General features: G+C 40.1%; 1 protein-coding gene across 1 annotated transcript in view; it reads left to right on the top strand.

Annotated features, from left to right (window-relative positions):
• The window catches only part of TM9SF3 (transmembrane 9 superfamily member 3), a 76,436-nt gene that overhangs the window by 21,660 nt on the left and 36,035 nt on the right, over positions 1–18,741 (top strand). The window contains exons 4-7 of the mRNA XM_027595817.2: positions 1,926–2,086; positions 10,186–10,263; positions 16,773–16,904; positions 18,469–18,635. Of these exons, the coding sequence (XP_027451618.1) occupies positions 1,926–2,086; positions 10,186–10,263; positions 16,773–16,904; positions 18,469–18,635 (538 nt within the window). The remainder of the gene's footprint in view (positions 1–1,925; positions 2,087–10,185; positions 10,264–16,772; positions 16,905–18,468; positions 18,636–18,741) is intronic.

Here is an 18,741-nt window from a genome sequence, read left to right as displayed (position 1 = left end):
TAGTCTCTGTTTTTTTTTTTCCTTTGGACATCTGTTCTTATATATAATGAATATTCTAATTCTTAAAATTGTTAGCAGACTACTATATTCATGAGCAGCAAACTGAAATACTGAAAATATCAGACCAGAGTTTAATGTAGTGCTAAGATGAAATTTGTAAGAAAGTCAATCTCAAGATATAATTGTATGCATCACTGCTGCTCTGTTGCATGTTAATTAGGTATAAATAGTAAGCATTTCACATAAATGACTATAATTAGTATTACATTAACTCAAGACATTTCTGTGATCAGCTCCGAGGGTAGCAAGAAGATGTGCTGAATATTCACTCAAGATTTCTGAGTCTGTGGTTCAGGAGAACCCATTAGTCAGGGTTTCCCCTTTTTTTGGTGAAAGAGCAGGTTCCTCCCTTGTTCTTTTCCATTGCTTTTGGGTTTCTTGTCTGGAACCTTAGGGTTTTTTCAGTCATTTCTGTGGGTCTCCTTAGCAACATGGCAACTGTGCTTTCCTGTCCTAAAATAAATCTTTTTTAGCCCTGGGATTCTAGGGTATGCCATGTTTAGGAGAGTACATTTGGGTGTCCAAGAATGTCTGAACTATGGGAATTCTTGTCAGAAAAAAAATTCTTACTTGACTTTTTTTGGGGTAAGTGTTTTAGCATCTTTTAAAAGCGCCATAGAGAATAGCTTCTTATTTGGTATAATTGTGTCTCCACCCCCAGAGTTTTCAGTGTAGATAGGTAAATAAACCTTGATGAAATTATTAGAAGGATTTCATTATCCCTCTGCAACCCCAAACACAATGAAACATATTCCTTGAATTTGTATCAGTTTGAGAGAACAACTTTGGTTAATAAGCAAATAATCCTTAATAAGAAATGATCTTATTTTCCCCAAAAATTGTAATGAGATGCATTGACCAAAGAGGGAAGGCCCTAAGGGGTCAGTTTTAGTGGATAAGGCTCTTGGGAAGTCTATAGGTTTGAGTAGGGAACATAGATAAATAGCTGACATTATGAGGGCACAAGAGGTAGATTCTGAGCTACCACCTGTTGTCCTGACACTGTTTGGGTCTTCTTTCAGTATCCCAAACTATGATCAAAATGATCATTTTAGGGGCGCCTAGATCACTCAGTCAGTTAAATGTCTTCCTTCAGCTCAGGTCATGATTCCAGGGTCCTGGGATCAAGCCCTGTGTCGTGCTCCCTGCTCAGCCGGAAGTCTTCTCCTCCCTCTCCCTCTGCCCCTCCCCCCGCTTGTGCGCGCGCGCTCTCTCTCTCTCTCGCTGTCTCTCATATGAATAAATTAAAAAATCTTAAAAAAAACCAAAATGATTATTTTAAACTAGTGCCCCATTAACATTTATCTTCAACGCTTCTTTCATTTTGGTGATTTACCAAGGATAGGTCCAGTACTTGAAGCATAAAGAGGAGGCATTTTAAGTTTTGGCACTGATACACACATATGTGCAGCTTACTTAGGAATGTGTAGATCTTAGGTTATTAGAGAAAGTACTGGATTGGGACTCTGGAGAACTTGGTTTTAATTTTAGATTGTCTACTACTAACTGGGTGACCGTGCCAGATGGTGACCATACTTCCCTGAAGTTTTCAGTTATTAGGAAGTATACACATATAAGGTGATAATTATTACAATGAAGATGATACTACTCATGACAAAACATGAACTTTGATGATCAAATTAGTGATAGATTATGCTGAGCTGTTCATGGTATAACCATGGTTTATGTTTGCCAAGTAGTTAACAAAGAGTAGAAGTCCAGCCTGTACTTTTATCCTTTTCTAACCATGAAGAAAAATTGTAACATTGCTTGTTTATAAAAACTTTTTAAATGGGCTTTTAGCTTCTAACATATTTTAAACATTAAGTGATATTACCTTGTATAAAGTGTTATTTCTTTTGTAGGTATTGTTGGTGAAGCAGATGAAAATGGAGAAGATTACTATCTTTGGACCTACAAAAAACTCGAAATAGGTTTTAATGGAAATCGAATTGTTGATGTTAATCTAACTAGTGAAGGAAAGGTGAAACTGGTTCCCAATACTAAAATCCAGATGTCATATTCAGTAAGTATTAAAATAATTATATATATGAAGAAGTGTTTGTGACCTAATAACAACAGTTAAGTGTGTTTTACTACTTTAGTAAATGAAAATAGGGTGCAACAGAATATTATTAAAACTGTATCCCCTTAATGTATGTAAGTAAGCCTCTTAAAAGCAGGGAGATTTGCTTCAGATCTGTATTAAATACAGTTTACGCATTTGCAGGACTTACCATTGGCTACAGCAAAGTTTACCATTATAACTGAGCAGTTAGAGCTAAACCAGCCATGTCTTTTCATGGTTACATTTTTAGATTGCAGTATACCTTGTTTCTCTTTCCTTTTTACTGTTGCAGATAGAGATGAAGCTGTTTTGAAAATTGCTAACTGAAAATTGCTGGATGGGTATAGTTTACCATGTTCTGCTTTATCAGTTGGAATAAGATACTCCTGCAGAGTAAAAGCTTGTCAGAGCTCTTTGCAACTGTCAAGTTAATTCTGTTCCATTAGGATTAAAAATAGTGGAAAGAAGAAAAATCTGATGTAGGTAGCCTCTCTCTTTGCCAGTTTTTTTCCTGATAACTGGAATGAATCCATTGCTAGTAACCAGTTTTTGAAAGATTTTTTTTAAAGCTTAGGCATATGTAACTAGTGCAAATGATATTTATGTAACTGAACTTACAAAGAAGTTTGATAAGGGGGCAGAGCAAGATGGCGGAGGAGTAGGAGACCTAGATTCGTCTGGTCTCAGGAATTCAGCCGAATAGGGATCAAACCATTCTGAACACCTACGAACTCAACAGGATATCGAAGAGGAGAGTAGCAACAACTCTCTGAACAGAGAAGCGACCACTTACTGGAAGGTAGGACGTGCAGAGAAGTGAATCCGAGGCGATATTCGGGAGGATAGACGGCGGGGGAGGGGGCCTCCGTCGGCCGCTTCTGGCAAGTGATAGAGCCGCGGAGCACAAAATCGGAACTTTTAGAAGTCGGCTCCGTGGAGGGACATTGCTCCAGTGGCTAAGCGGGAGGTGGAATCCTCCCGGGACAGTGTGGTCTCAGGACTCTTGGGGTCGCAGAAAGACTGGGGGTGCCTGAGTGCGGCAGAGCTCCCAGGGATCGGAGCAGGGAGGCGGGCTGCAGAGACAGAGCCGAGGCGCAGGCTCTCAGCTTGGGGTTGCCATAAACCGTGATCCGCGGCCCAGTCGGGCCACTGCTCCTCCAGCAGGGACCCAACAAGTGGTAGAGCCGGGGAGACTCCCCTTTCTCCCCCAGGAGGAACGGCGCGGGAGCACACTGCAGGGATCTGCTGGGTTTGGAGACTCCACACGGGGTCGGGTGCCAGAGATAGAAACGCTCGGTCACAGGCCGGGTGAGCACAGAGTGCGGCCGGAGACCAGGGAGACGGGAGTGACTGCTTTTCTCTGGGGGCGCACTGAGGAGCGGGGCCCAGAGTTCTCAGCTTCTCTGGGTGGAGATTGGGAGGCCACCATTTTCACCCTGGCCCTCCAAAGCTGCACCGAGAGCTTGCAGGAAACAAAAGCTCCTGAGAGCAAACCCCAGCAGCTTGCTTGGCCCAGACCGACAAGGGCGGGGCAATTCAGCCTCCGGCAAACACCTTTGGGAACCACGGCAACAGGCCCCTCCCCCAGAAGATCAGCACGAACAGCCAGCAAGCCAAGACCAAGTTTGCCCATCAAGGAGAACGGGAGAACTCCAACGCTAGGGGAGTACTGCACATAGAATTCATGACTTTTTTTTACCATGATTCATTAGTTCATCAAAGTTAATTTTTTTAACTGTTTTTTTTTTAATTTCTCTTTTTCCCTTTTTCAACCAACATCTTATCAATCCCTTTTTGAAAAAAAACATTTTTTATTTTTCATTTTTAGAATCATATTTTATCCCTTCATAGTAGTTACCCTTATTTTTGGCATATATATAAGTTGTTCTCTCTTTAAAATTTTGAGATACAGTTTCTTCTAACAGATCAAAATATACCCTAAATCACTAGTGTATGGCTTTGTTCTAGTCTCCTGCCTGATCACATTCTCTCCCTTTTTTTTTTTTTAAATCGTCTTCTTTCTTTTTTCAAACAACTTATCAAGTCCTTTTATAAAATCTTTTATAATTTTCATCTTTACAGTCATCTTCCATCCCTTCATTGTATCAACCCTTATTTTGTACATATATGTCTTTCTTCCTTTAAAATTTTAGGAGGCACTTTTTTCTAACAGACCAAAATACGCCCAAAATCTAGTGTGTGGCACTGATCTATGCACTAGCCTGATCATATTTGATCATATTCTGCCTTTTTTGTATTGTTCTGTTTTTGTTTTTATCTTTTTTTTTTCTCTTTCTTTTTTCTTTCTTTCCCTTTCATTTCCCCTGGTTTCAGGTCTTTTCTGATTTGTATACAGTATATTTGCTGGGGACGTTGTTAACCTGTTAGCATTTTGTTCTCTCATTCATCTATTCTCTGGACAAAATGACAAGACGAAAAAAATCACCTCAGCAGAAAGAACAAGAGGTAGTACCGTCAGCCAGGGACCTACTCAATACGGACATTAGTACGATGTCGGACCTAGAGTTCAGAATCATGACTTTAAAGATACTAGCTGGGCTTGAAAAAAGCGTGGAAGTTATTAGAGAAACCCTTTCTGGAGAAATAAAAGAACTAAAATCTAACCAAGTCAAAATCAAAAAGGCTATTGATGAGGTGCAATCAAAAATGGGGGCACTAACTGCTAGGATAAACGAGGCAGAAGAGAGAATCTGCGATATAGAAGACCAAATGATGGAAAATAAACAGGCTGAGAAAAAGAGAAACAACTACAGGATCACGAGGGTAGAATTCGAGAGATATGCGGTACGATAGGACGAAACAACATTAGAATAATTGGGATCCCAGAAGAAGAAGAAAGAGAGAGAGGGGCAGAAGGTATATTGGAGCAAATAATAGCAGAGTACTTCCCTAATGTGAGGAAGGAAACAGGCATCAAAATCCAGGAGGCACAGAGAACCCCTCTCAAAATCAATAATAATAGGTCAACACCCCGACATCTAATAGTAAAACTTACGAGTCTCAGAGACAAAGAGAAAATCCTGAAAGCAGCTCGGGAGAAGAGATATGTAACCTACGATGGTAGAAATATTAGATTGGCAACAGACCTATCCACAGAGACCTGGCAGGCCAGAAAGGACTGGCAAGATATCTTCAGAGCACTAAATGAGAAAAATATGCAGCCAAGAATACTATATCCAGCTAGGCTGTCATTGAAAATAGAAGGAGAGATACAAAGCTTCCAGGACAAACAAAAACTAAAGGAATTTGCAAACACGAAACCAGCCCTCCAAGAAATATTGAAAGGAGTCCTCTAAGCAAAGAGAGAGCCTAAAAGCAGCATAGACCAGAAAGGAACACAGACAATATACAGTAACAGTCACCTGACAGGCAATCCAATGGCACTAAATTCATACCTTTCAATAGTTACCCTGAATGTAAACGGGCTAAATGCCCCAATCAAAAGACACAGGCTATCAGATTGGATTAAAAAACAAGACCCATCCATATGCTGTCTGCAAGAGACTCATTTTAGATCCAAAGACACCCCCAGATTGAAAGGGGGTGGAAAACCATTTACCATGCTAATGGACACCAAAAGAAAGCTGGGGTGGCAATCCTTATATCAGACAAATTAGATTTTAAAACAAAGACTGTAATAAGAGATGAGGAAGGACACTCTATCCTACTTAAAGGGTCTATCCAACAAGAAGATCTAACAATTGTAAATATCTATGCTCCTAACATGGGAGCAGCCAATTATATAAGGCAATTAATAACAAAAGCAAAGAAACACATTGACAACAATACAATAATAGTGGGGGACTTTAACACCCCCCTCACTGAAATGGACAGATCATCTAAGCAAAAGATCAACAAGGAAATAAAGACTTTAAATGACACACTGGACCAAATGGACTTCACAGACATATTCAGAACATTCCATCCCAAAGCAACGGAATACACATTCTTCTCTAGTGCCCATGGAACATTCTCCAGAATTGATCACATCCTAGGTCACAGATCAGGTCTCAACTAGTACCAAAAGATTGCGATTATTCCCTGCATATTTTCAGACCACCATGCTTTGAAACTAGAACTCAATCACAAGAGGAAAGTCGGAAAGAACTCAAATACATGGAGGCTAAAGAGCATCCTACTAAAGAATGAATGGGTCAACCAGCCAATTAAAGAAGAATTAAAAAAATTCATGGAAACCAATGAAAATGAAAACACAACTGTTCAAAATCTTTGGGATACAGCAAAGGCAGTCCTGAGAGGAAAGTATATAGCAATACAAGCCTTTCTCAAGAAATAAGAAAGGTCTCAAATACACAGCCTAACCCTACACCTAAAGGAGCTGGAGAAAGAACAGCAAAGAAAGCCTAAACCCAGCAGGAGAAGAGAAATAATAAAGATCGGAGCAGAAATCAATGAACTAGAAACCTAAAGAACAGTAGAACAGATCAACGAAACTAGGAGCTGGTTCTTTGAAAGAATTAACAAGATTGATAAACCCCTGGCCAGACTGATCAAAAAGAAAAGAGAAATGACCCAAATCAACAAAATCATGAATGAAAGAGGAGAGATCACAACCAACACCGAAGAAATACAAACAATTATAAGAACATATTATGAGCAACTCTATGCCAGCAAATTAGATAACCTGGAAGAAATGGGTACATTCCTAGAGATGTATCAACTACCAAAATTGAGCCAGGAAGAAATAGAAAACCTGAACAGACCTATAGCCACTAAGGAAATTGAAGCAGTCATCAAAAATCTCCCAAGAAACAAAAGCCCAGAGCCAGATGGCTTCCCAGGGGAATTCTATCATACATTTAAAGAAGAATTAATACCTATTCTCCTGAAACTGTTCCAAAAAATAGAAATGGAAGGAAAACTTCCAAACTCATTTTATGAGGCCAGCATTACCTTGATCCCAAAACCAGACAAAGACCCCATCAAAAAGGAGAATTACAGACCAATATCCTTGATGAACATGGATGCAAAAATTCTCACCAAAATACTAGCCAATAGGATCCAACAGTACAGTAAAAGGATTATTCACCACGACCAAGTGGGATTTATCCCAGGGCTGCAAGGATGGTTCAACATCCGCAAATCAATCAACGTGATACAATACATTAACAAAAGAAAGAACAAGAATCATATGATCCTCTCAATAGATGCAGAAAAAGCATTTGACAAAGTACAGCATCCTTTCTTGATCAAAACTCTTCAGAGTATAGGGATAGAGGCTACGTACCTCAATATCATAAAAGCCATCTATGAAAAACCTACAGTGAATATCATTCTCAATGGGGAAAAGCTGAGAGCTTTTCCCCTAAGGTCAGGAACACATCAGGGTTGTCTGCTCTCACCACTGCTATTCAACATAGTATTAGAAGTCCTAGCCACAGCAATCAGACAACAAAAAGAAGTCAAAGGTATCCAAATCGGCAAAGAGGAAGTCAAACTCTCACTCTTTGCAGATGATATGATACTGTATGTGGAAAACCCAAAAGACTCCACCCCAGAACTGCTAGAACTCATACAGGAATTCAGTAAAATAGCAGGATATAAAATCAATGCACAGAAATCAGTGGCATTCCTATACACCAACAACAAGACAGAAGAGAGACAAATCAAGGAGTCGATCCCATTTACAATTGCACCCAAAACCATAAGATACCTAGGAATAAATTTAACCAAAGAGGCAAAGGATCTGTACTCAGAAAACTATAAAATACTCATGAAAGAAATTGAAGAAGACACAAAGAAGTGGAAAAACGTTCCATGCTCATGGATTGGGAGAACCAACATTGTGAAGATGTCAGTGCTACCAGAGCAGTCTACACATTCAATGCAATCCCCATCAAAATAGCATCCACTTTTTTCAAAGAAATGGAACAAATAATCCTAAAATTTGTATGGAACCAGAGGAGACCCCGAATAGCCAGAGGAATATTGAAAAAGAAAAGCAGAGCTGGTGGCATCACAATTCCGGACTTCCAGCTCTATTACAAAGCTGTCATCATCAAGACAGTATGGTACTGGCACAAAAACAGACACATAGATCAATGGAACAGAATCGAGAGCCCAGAAATGGACCCTGAACTCTATGGTCAACTTATCTTTGACAAAGCAGGAAAGAATGTCCAGTGGCAAAAAAACAGTCTCTTCAACAAATGGTGTTGGGAAAATTGGACAGCCACATGCAGAAGAATGAAACTGGACCATTTCCTTACACCACACACAAAAAGAGACTCCAAATGGTTGAAAGACCTAAACGTGAGACAGGAGTCCATCCAAATCCTAAAGGAGAACACAGGTAGCAACCTCTTCGACCTCAGCCGCAGCAACTTCTTCCTAGAAACATCGCCAAAGGCAAGGGAAGCCAGGGCAAAAATGAACTGTTGGGATTTCATGAAGATAAAAAGCTTTTGCACAGCAAAAGAAACAGTCCACAAAACCAAAAGACAACCGACAGAATGGGAGAAAAGATTTGCAAATGACATATCAGATAAAGGGCTAGTATCCAAAATCTATAAAGAACTTATCAAACTCAACACCCAAAGAACAAATAATCCGATCAAGAAATGGGCAGAAGACATGAACAGACATTTTTCCAAAGAAGACATCCAAATGGCCAACAGACATATGAAAAAGTGCTCAACATTGCTCGGTATCAGGGAAATCCAAATCAAAACCTCAATGAGATACCACCTCACACCAGTCAGAATGGCTAAAATTGACAAGTCAGGAAACGACAGATGTTGGCGGGGATGTGGAGAAAGGGGAACCCTCCTACACTGTTGGTGGGAATGCAAGCTGGTGCAACCCCTCTGGAAAACAGTATGGAGGTTCCTCAAAGAGTTGAAAATAGAGCTACCATACAATCCAGCAATTGCACTACTGGGTATTTACCACAAAGATACAAATGTAGGGATCCGAAGGGGTATGTGCACCCCAATGTTTATAGCAGCAATGTCCACAATAGCCAAACTGTGGAAAGAGCCAAGATGTCCATCGACAGATGAATGGGTAAAGAAGATGTGGTATATATACACAATGGAATATAATGCAGCCATCAAAAGGAATGAGATCTTGCCATTTGCAACGATGTGGATGGAACTGGAGAGTGTTATGTTGAGTGAAATAAGTCAATCAGAGAAAGACATGTATCATATGACCTCATTGATATGACGAATTCTTAATCTCAGGAAACAAACTGAGGGTTGCTGGAGTGGTGGGGGGTGGGAGGGATGGGGTGGCTGGATGATAGACATTGGGGAGGGTATGTGCTATGGGGAGCGCTGTGAATTGTGCAAGACTGTTGGATCACAGATCTGTACTTCTGAAACAAATAATGTAACATATGTTAAGAAAAAAGAAAAAGAAGAAGATAGCAGGAGGGGAATAATGAAGGGGGAGTAAGTCAGAGGTGGAGATGAACCATGAGAGATGATGGACTCTGAAAAACAAACTGAGGGTTCTGGAGGGGAGGAGGGGAGGGGGATGGGTTAGCCTGGTGATGGGTATTAAAGAGGGCACATTCTTCATGGAGCACTGGGTGTTATGCACAAACAATGAATCATGGAACACTACATCAAAAACTAATGATGTAATATATGGTTATTAACATAACAATAAAAATTTAAAAAAAATTAAAAAAACAGAAGTTTGATAATTGTAATAAAACTAATGCAATCTAAAGTCAAAGATGGACGGATTCTTATTTTAACTGGCCTAGTTAATTCAGTTCTACCACATTTATCAGTTCAGAGTATGTAAGTCAGCAATAGTTAATAGTCCTTGAAAACTGAAATGATCCCTCTATGTAATGTTGGAAGTTTTGTTAATACGGAGAGAGGACAGTTGGTTAGTTTTTTATTTTACATGTTTCAGCTTCTCAAATTGGCAGTAACTTTCCACCATTTCTGTAGCTTCTTGTTCTAAGTGTGTAAATCTTTCCTAATTTTGTTCAGGACTTTGTTATCAGCTTATTAATTTGTTTACTGGCCTTTATTTTTACGTGAAAAAATTTTTTTCAGGTGAAATGGAAAAAGTCAGATGTAAAATTTGAAGATCGATTTGACAAATATCTCGATCCATCCTTTTTTCAACACAGGGTAGGTAAATTGTGTATTTTAAGACATTCATTATGTGCTCAGTCAATTTCACAAACATTAACGAGCATCTGTCATATGCAGGGCACTGTGCCAAGGCCGTGGAGTTCAAACTTTGGGCTTGTGGTGATTTCATATGTGAGCTTAGAGTCCTAGGGTGATAGAGGGTTTTAGGGGAGAAGTCAAAAGCCCCCTTCATCATGCCTGTGCTTTAAACCAATCTTTGAGTAAAGATACAGCAAACCAAAAGCCAGAATGTTACTTTTATTATTAATGATGCTACTATTGAAAAATGTGACTTATGTCTGTGGACAGGTGGCCTTCTTAATATTGAAACTCAGACCGACTTCTCACATTCAGTGCTGGACTATTTCAAGCTTCTGTATATGAGCACCTGCCCTTGAGAAACTTAAAGTGTGGAGAAACAGAGCAGATGCGTGCATCCTCTAGGAAGGAAGGGATGAGAGTGGAGTGAGACCAGAAACTTTTGCTGGTGGAAATCTTTCCACATAAAAAGGAACATCAAGACTGGGAAGAGATGCCCCCACTTCCCACCAGCAGATACAAGATGGAGCTCAGATCATAAGTCCACTGGCATTGTTGCTGGTTTTGTCCAGGTGGTAGCTTTGGTTCTTCATAGGAAAAAATAGATTTTATTTTAGTGGTTCCCTCCTTCAAGGATGGAGACGAAAGGACAACGGGGTATTAGGGGATATATCCATTCTTCTGACTTGCCTCTTCTATCTTTTGATCTTTTATACTGGAATTCTGGAGTTTATTGGTAATCTCAGTTTTAGTGGTCTAATGTTTGTATCATTGCTGCCAGACTTCACCAGAACCTGTCACTACTTCTAATCTTCCTCTGTGTCCTAGCATGTTACTCCTGGAGCTAAAATTTCCTCCCCAACCTCTATTTCCTCTACCCGCAGTGTGTTCTCTTCAGATGTAGTGTTCATGCAGTCTTGAACATGGCTGAGGTATAGGCACAGATAATTTAAATAGATAATAGATAATATTTAGATAATAATAGATAATATTTAGATAATATTCGAATATATGAGGCCTCTCAACTGACATTTCCTGCTGGAACACCTGAGCCTGCCTTGCTTCTCCTGCCATTGGGTATTGATGACTAGGCGGAAGGACTGCCATTTGGCACTTTCATTAGTAGAGCAGTGTACCATATTTCTCCTTTATTAAATGAGCACCTGCTATGTGTCAAGCACAGTACTGAGTAAGTGGAATACATTAGAGAATGGAAGTCAAAGATCTGCACGCTCTTGGAGCTTACCCTTCTAGTAGGGGGACACACGTAATAGACGTAGAAGTTAAGGGTGTAGTGTGCTCGAAGAAACGAAGATACGTCCTTCAAGAAAGAGCAGCGGAGCAGGAGTGCCGCAGGCGAGGCTAGTTGTAGTTTAAATATGGTGCTCAGGGTAAGCCTCTGAGGTGGACTTCTGAGTAAAAACTTGAAGGAGTTGAAGGAATATGGATATGGGGGCGGGGGAAGAGTATTCCAGGCAGGGGCAACACCTTGGAAAAGCCTGTTCGGTGGGAATATGCTCTCTGTGCTTGAGGACTAGCAAGGAGGCTGGTGGGGCTGGAGCAGGGTGAGGGGAGGAGTAGTGGATGAAGTCAGAGAGTAGCAGGAGCCAGATCATCCCTGGCTGTTGTGGAGACTGTGAATGCAAAGAGGGGCCAGGTAGTGTCTTCCACAGGGTCATGACAAATCTGACTTCTGTTGTAAAAGGATCATTCAGGTTATTGTGTTGAAAAGAGGCCGTGTTGAGTGGGGGAGGGGAGAATCAGGGAGACGAGAGGCTGTTAGTGGCTCAGGCCAAGGTGCAGTGGGGGGTGGGGGGAGGGCTGAGAAGGTGTCAGATTGTGGGCGTACTGTGCAGGGGAGAGCCGGCAGGATATCCCGATGGATAGCAAGATAAAGCAAGGTTGACAAGAACTCTACAGAGTTTCTGGCCCGAGCAACTGTTAGAAGGAGCTGCCATCACTGAGGCAGAGAGTCTGTATTTGGAGGAGGCGTGGAGGGGAAGCTCACAGTACAGTTCGGGACATGTTGGTTTTGAAGTGTCTTAAGACATCCAAATGGAGATACGTAGCGCCTAGTTCAGTATATGAGTCTGGGGTTCAGGAGAGAGGTCTGGGCTAGAGATACAGATTTTGCAGCCATTGGCATATAGAACGTATTTAAAGCCATGGGATTGGATGCAATTACCAAGGAAGAGTATGTAGAAATAGAGGAGGACCAAGGCCTGAGCCCTGGGGGCAGTAAGAAAAGATCAGGGAGCGTAGGAGAAACCAGTTCAGGCCCTGAGGAGATCCTAGTAAGGTAGAGGGGAAAAGCTTGTGTGGTGTTCTGGAAGCCAAATGAAGAAAGTATCTCACAGAGGAGAGAGAGGTTAGTTCTGGATTGTTGCTGTTGGGTCAGGTAAGGTGAAAGTGACTGCCAGATTCATTTGGAGTCATCAGTAAACTTGACCAAGAGTGGTTTGGGGCTAGTGGTGGGGCAGAATCTGAGTAGAACTGGTATATAGAGCACAGGGGGGAGGAAGTGGAGCCCGCAAGTTTGGCGGCTAAAGGGAGCACAGAAATGAAGTGGTGGTCAGTAGGAAGGATGGAGTCAGGAGGTTTTATTTTGACATACAAGAAACATGTTTGTACGTAGAAGGGTTCAGCAGCGAGTGCAAAACTGACAGTGCAGACAAGAGGGGGGAGAATTACTGCAGCCTGTTCCTTAAATAGGCAGGAGGGGCAAGGTCTCCTGGCTAATAGTAGGGATTGTTTCTAGTACTACAAACACAGGCTTAGGAACTTGGGCTGGACACATACTCTGTCTCTGCCGCCCACCTTAACCGTGGTCACGTCGCTCAGTTCCTCAGCTTCTGTCTCCTTCATAGTGAAGCAAGGATTGTAATGCTGGGCAGTGTTGTGATATTCCATTTGATAGTGTATATAAAGTACTTAGTTCAGTGTTTGACATAACGGGTGCTTAGTAAGTGGCACACTCGGGTATCTATTTCTCTCCAGCGTTCTAAAATTTATGATGAACCTGGGGTGCTGCTTTGGGGTCAGCAACACTAGGGGGTGCTGGAGTCAGCAGTTCATAGGATTAGTAATCCCTTTGTGACATCTGGTTTCTTTATTGTTTTTAAGAAATATTTCCCTTGCTGTAATAATTTCAAAATCATAACAGCATTTTGTAATTTTTGGAATAAAAGGTATTACAAAATGTCAGGTTAATGGTAGTACATTATAATGGGTATTGGTTTAAAGTTTGTATCTTAGATTAGAAAATGGCAGGGAGCTTTGTTAGAAAGTTTTGCATTTGAGGTGTATCTTTCTTATTACTGAATAGTAACTATATAAAACTTCTTTTCTCTTCAAAAATTTGATAAATTGACCAAGAGAAGATAAGAAACATATATATAATTTTTTCTCTCATCCTCTTTTGGGTCATTAATTTCTCAGGGTGAGAACAAAATCAAATCTTTGGAAAAGTCTGTAATTACAGACTGTTTTTATAAATCTTGAATGGTACTTTAATGATAAACTTAAATCTTATGTAACCCTTTTTTGCAAATATTTCAAAATATAATGCATTTATCATTTCCTTTATAATTTCAGTAGGTATTCAATAAGTTATTAAATGAAGGAAAAAATGATTTTTATAGAGAAGCAGAGGCAATTGGCTATCTCCTGTTTTTCAGGGAGGGCCACAGAGTTTGTCCCTTTCCTGAAGCCTCAGGGTGGGTAACAGAGAGCTAGGGCTGCCATTCATCCTAGTGCATGTACTTAGCATATTAGCCCGAGTTAAAATCTGGCCTAATTGTACAAAACAGTACATCCTTCATGTTAAATATTCTATGTATGTACCTGTAGAAGTTTAGAGCAGGAGTACATCTATGAATAATGGAATATGTAGATGAGAGGTTTTATGGAGGAGAGGCTTTTCGAGTTGGGCTTTAAACAGTAGATAGAATTTACAGAGGTGGATAGAAGTAGATCCCATGTGAGAAGAAATTATGAGAAGGATACAGGTGGAAATGAATGTGCTGTATTTGTGAGTCACTGAAGAAGGATAGGCCCAACTGGAATATAGGAGACAATGGAAAGAAAGGTTGGCTAGATAAGGTAGGTAGCCATATTACCAGGGGTATAGAATATTAGGGAAAATAGTTTAGATTTGATATGTGAAAAAGTAGAGAATGTCACTAAGTTTTAGAGTAGAGAAGTGATATATGAACATGAGGTTTCAGAAAGATTTGCTGGGTAACTTTTTATAGGCTAGATTGGAAGGAAGAACAGGGAACAGAAATAAAGAAGGCTAAGTAAGAGGCCATTAGGGATTCCTCAGGGTGTGGAGGATGGCACGGGAGTGGAGAGGAAGGGATAGATACAAGAGAGAAATTAAAGGAAAACAAATTTAATAATTATTATATAGGAAGGATTAAGGAGAGGGAAAAGCCAGAGATAATTCTAAATTTTCAAAGCCAAATGTTAGTACCATTAGCAGCAGTTAGAAATCAGAAGCGAGTTATATGTGAGGCAAAAGATTATGACTTGACTTTAGGGCACTCTTAAGTCTGAAATTCCAGAAAGACATTCCAAGTGGAAACGATCATATTTAGCACAAGTGCGAAACGTGAATAAGCACGAGAGCTAGAGATTTGGGGCAGGGTAGCGGTTGGAGGTGAGGGTGATGCCGTCATCCCTGGAGCGCGCTAGGATAGGAGTCCTGAGGGCCTGAAGAAGTCACAGTAGGGCCCCAAGCCTGGCGCTTTTGGAAAAGTTCGCGCAGGGTGGGAGGAGCAGGCACCGAAGATGAAGGAGTTGAAACAGCAGGCCGGCACGGAGGGTGGTGTAGTGGCGGCGGAGGTGAGTTGTGGCGGAAGCGCAAGGACAGTGGACAGATAATTGCTGAATCGGTTTAAAAAAAGTTCATTGCAGGCCTTTCAGAGAAATTTCGTGGGGCAAAGTGAGACTGTATCGTTTTTAGGAGTAAGCGTGGGAAGACAGAGAATGTGTTGTTTCCTCATTTGGAAAGCATTGGCATTGAAAGGAGAGGGAGATAAGGGGACAAAAGATCATGTGAACCCTTTGAAAGATATTAATAGAAATAACAACTTGTCAATTTTTTTAGTGTTTTACTATGAGCCTAGGCTCTAAGCCATACACTTTACACTTATTATCTTATTTGAGCCATATAACCACCCCAGGGAGCAGATACCATTGTAGATGGGGACCTTTGGTGATTACTGATGCTGGAGAAAGGTGCAAATTTAGCAGTGCAGAATGAGAGGGGGGGAAGCACCTCAAGGAAAGAAAGAGATGTAGAGCCTAGTAGAAACATTGATTTAAGAAGGGAACAACTTCTAGGAAATTGACAGAAGGAATGAAAGCCTAGGAGGAAAATGCAGAGAAATAAATGGAATTGGGGCCTTGGTGAGAGAAGAGAAATTTTGGAACTATCCTTTAGGAACTTTTGGGAATTAAAATAAAAAGGAATTTGAGGGGCACCTGGGTGGCTCGGCCGGTTAAGCATCTGCCTTTGGCTCCAGTCATGATCCCAGGGTCCCGGGATCGAGCCCCACATCGGGCTCCTTGCTCAGCGGGGAGCCTGCTTCTCCCTCTCCCTCTGCTGCTCCCCCCTTCTTATGCTTTCTCTCTCTCACTCTCTCGGTCAAATAAATAAATAAAATCTTTAAAAAATAAAATATAAAGTAATTTGGAGTCAGAGGCACTGAGTTCTGAGATGCACTCAGAGATACACTGTACCTTGTGATTATGAATGACAGTCTGGACATAATTCTGACATACGTGTGAGTGAAATCAAAGTCAAGAGCCTTGGGAACATTTGGGACCCGATGGGGTACCTCGTTCTCTGTACCGTGGGGAGCTCATTTAGAAGGGAGCGAATGAGGATGGTGACAGGGTGGAGAAGATGAACTGCAGCAAGTGAAGCATCCTTTTGGAGGGTGGCCCAGATCTGTGGCAGTCAACTATGATGGTTCGGTCTTTGGAATTTTAACAAGGTTTCCAGGTTGTTGCTCACTTAGAGGGAAGGGAAGCCATACAAACCGGGATAGTAGTATTGTCTTCCTTTTTGATATAGGAAAGCTGGGGTCACATAGCTAGAAATTGGCAGAGTCTGGGTTAAAACCCGGGCCTGTTTGACTCCAGATCCCGTGTTCTTTCTATGTGGTGCTAAATACCATATGCCGTGTGGTCCAATTGTACTTTATTTGTACAATAAAATTGATTGTGAAAAGCTGTGTATACGAGATCATGTTTTTAATGCATCTGAAGTTTACTGTAAAGAAAGCCAGTCTCCTTGCATAGTGAATACTCACCCCATTGTGTCTTAAGTTTGGATTTTTATGTAAAAGTTTAAAAAAAATTTTTTTTTTTTTGCATTACCATGCTACTGTAATCACGAAACCTATGAATTTTGTGACTGATACCTCATGTTGGTGATATTTTATTTTCTGTTATTTTAGATCCATTGGTTTTCAATTTTCAACTCTTTCATGATGGTTATCTTCTTGGTGGGCTTAGTTTCAATGATTTTAATGAGAACTCTAAGAAAAGATTATGCCCGGTACAGTAAAGAAGAAGAAATGGATGATATGGTAAGCAAACATTCTACGTTGTGTTTATAAAAATGATTTAACTCAGTGTTATTTTGAATGTTGGAATGTAGGTTACATGAGTTTTAGAATTCAGAATTTTCAGGTTTAAGAAAGGTGTAAAACTCCCAAAGGGGTCTCTAATCAAATATATTAATATTTTTACATGCTCTGATTACCTGCCCCATAATAAAATATATTTATTTTTTTTTCAGCAAAACATATGAATGTTCACCTTAAGCGAGATAAATAAACAGTACAGATAACCTCTTCACTCTCAAGTCTTGCCACCAAATAAGAATGTATCAGACTTCCGAAACAAACTTTCAGTTTTCAGAGCTTTTGATTTCAGAATTGTAGCAAGGAAGTTGTAGACTTGTACTGACATCTTTCTAATGCTGTTAAATACTGCATAAAATTCAGGGAGTGGGTGAAAGGATTAATTTACATTTAGTTTAGTAGGTTTAGAGGGGAGGGAGGTTTGTTTTCTAAATTCTTTCACTGTATTATGCACAGTGTGTGTGTTCTGTAGAATGTTAATGGCTGTTCTGTGTAGATAGGCTCTGTCATTAAGTTTGGAAAGGAGTTAAACAGATTAAAATTGTAATATGCAAATGTGCATTGTGAAGTATCACAAGGTAGATAAAATATTTGGTGCTTCTCAAACATATCTGACCAGGATCACCCCAAGCCCTTAAAAAGCCAGATTAGCTTAAGGGACTGATATTTCTTACGAAGTACTATTTTATTTTATTCATTTTTTTTAAAGATTTTATTTATTTATTTGAGAGAGAGAGAATGAGAGATAGAGAGCACGAGAGGGAAGAGGGTCAGAGGGAGAAGCCGACTCCCTGCTGTGCAGGGAACCCGATGTGGGACTTGATCCTGGGACTCCAGGATCATGACCTGAGCCGAAGGCAGTCGCTTAACCAACTGAGCCACCCAGGCGCCCAGTACTATTTTAGATACTTGCTTATTCAGGTTGAAAAGGAAAAATTGAATACTTTTTTAAAAAGTGCTATAGACAGTTAAATAATAATTAACAAACAGATAATATATAACTGTTTGATATTTTCCTCATATATTTTCTTAGATTCCAGGATATAAAGGACATTTCTGCATTTTTAAGGCATCTAGTACTGGTTTCAATCTTCTTTTTCTCTTTCGTTCTCCACCTGGCCTCTCATATTTGAGCCACAGGTGTGATGTAAATGGCAAGAATAGGAATGTTCAGAGAGCCAGTGTGCTCTTCTCTCATTTTGACTATTTTTTTTTTTTTTTGCTCCTAGACCTTTTCTTTTTTCCGTTCTTTGATACTCTCTGAGCCCAACTGGGAGCCACCTTCCTGAGCCTCAGTAAATGCCATAATACTTTAACATTATAAATTATTGAGGCAGTGATTATTTTAAATTTGAAATGTCTTTTCTAAATATTTTGAAATCTTTTAGATAGCTACAAGTTTGGAGGGAGGGAACTTTCAACTGGAATTGTAATTTTTCACCTACTTTATGTATTTTAATTTCATTCTGAATGATTTTCTTTTCTCTCTACATATATATGTATATAGGATAGAGACCTAGGAGATGAGTATGGATGGAAGCAGGTGCATGGAGATGTATTTAGACCATCAAGTCACCCACTGATATTTTCTTCTCTCATTGGTTCTGGATGTCAGATATTTGCTGTGTCTCTTATTGTTATTATTGTTGCAATGATAGAAGATTTATATACGGAGTAAGTATCTGTATTTAACTTTGTTTTTTCTTGTTCTTAAACATTTTAAATCAATCATAATTACATATTTGCTTATTTCAATTATCTTAGAATTTAAATAGCATGA

This window comes from Zalophus californianus, chromosome 15 (assembly GCF_009762305.2).
Source record: "Zalophus californianus isolate mZalCal1 chromosome 15, mZalCal1.pri.v2, whole genome shotgun sequence".
NCBI lineage: Eukaryota > Metazoa > Chordata > Mammalia > Carnivora > Otariidae > Zalophus > Zalophus californianus.
The sequence above is the reverse complement of the archived record's forward strand: the minus strand, read 5'-3'. Positions and strand labels throughout refer to the sequence as shown.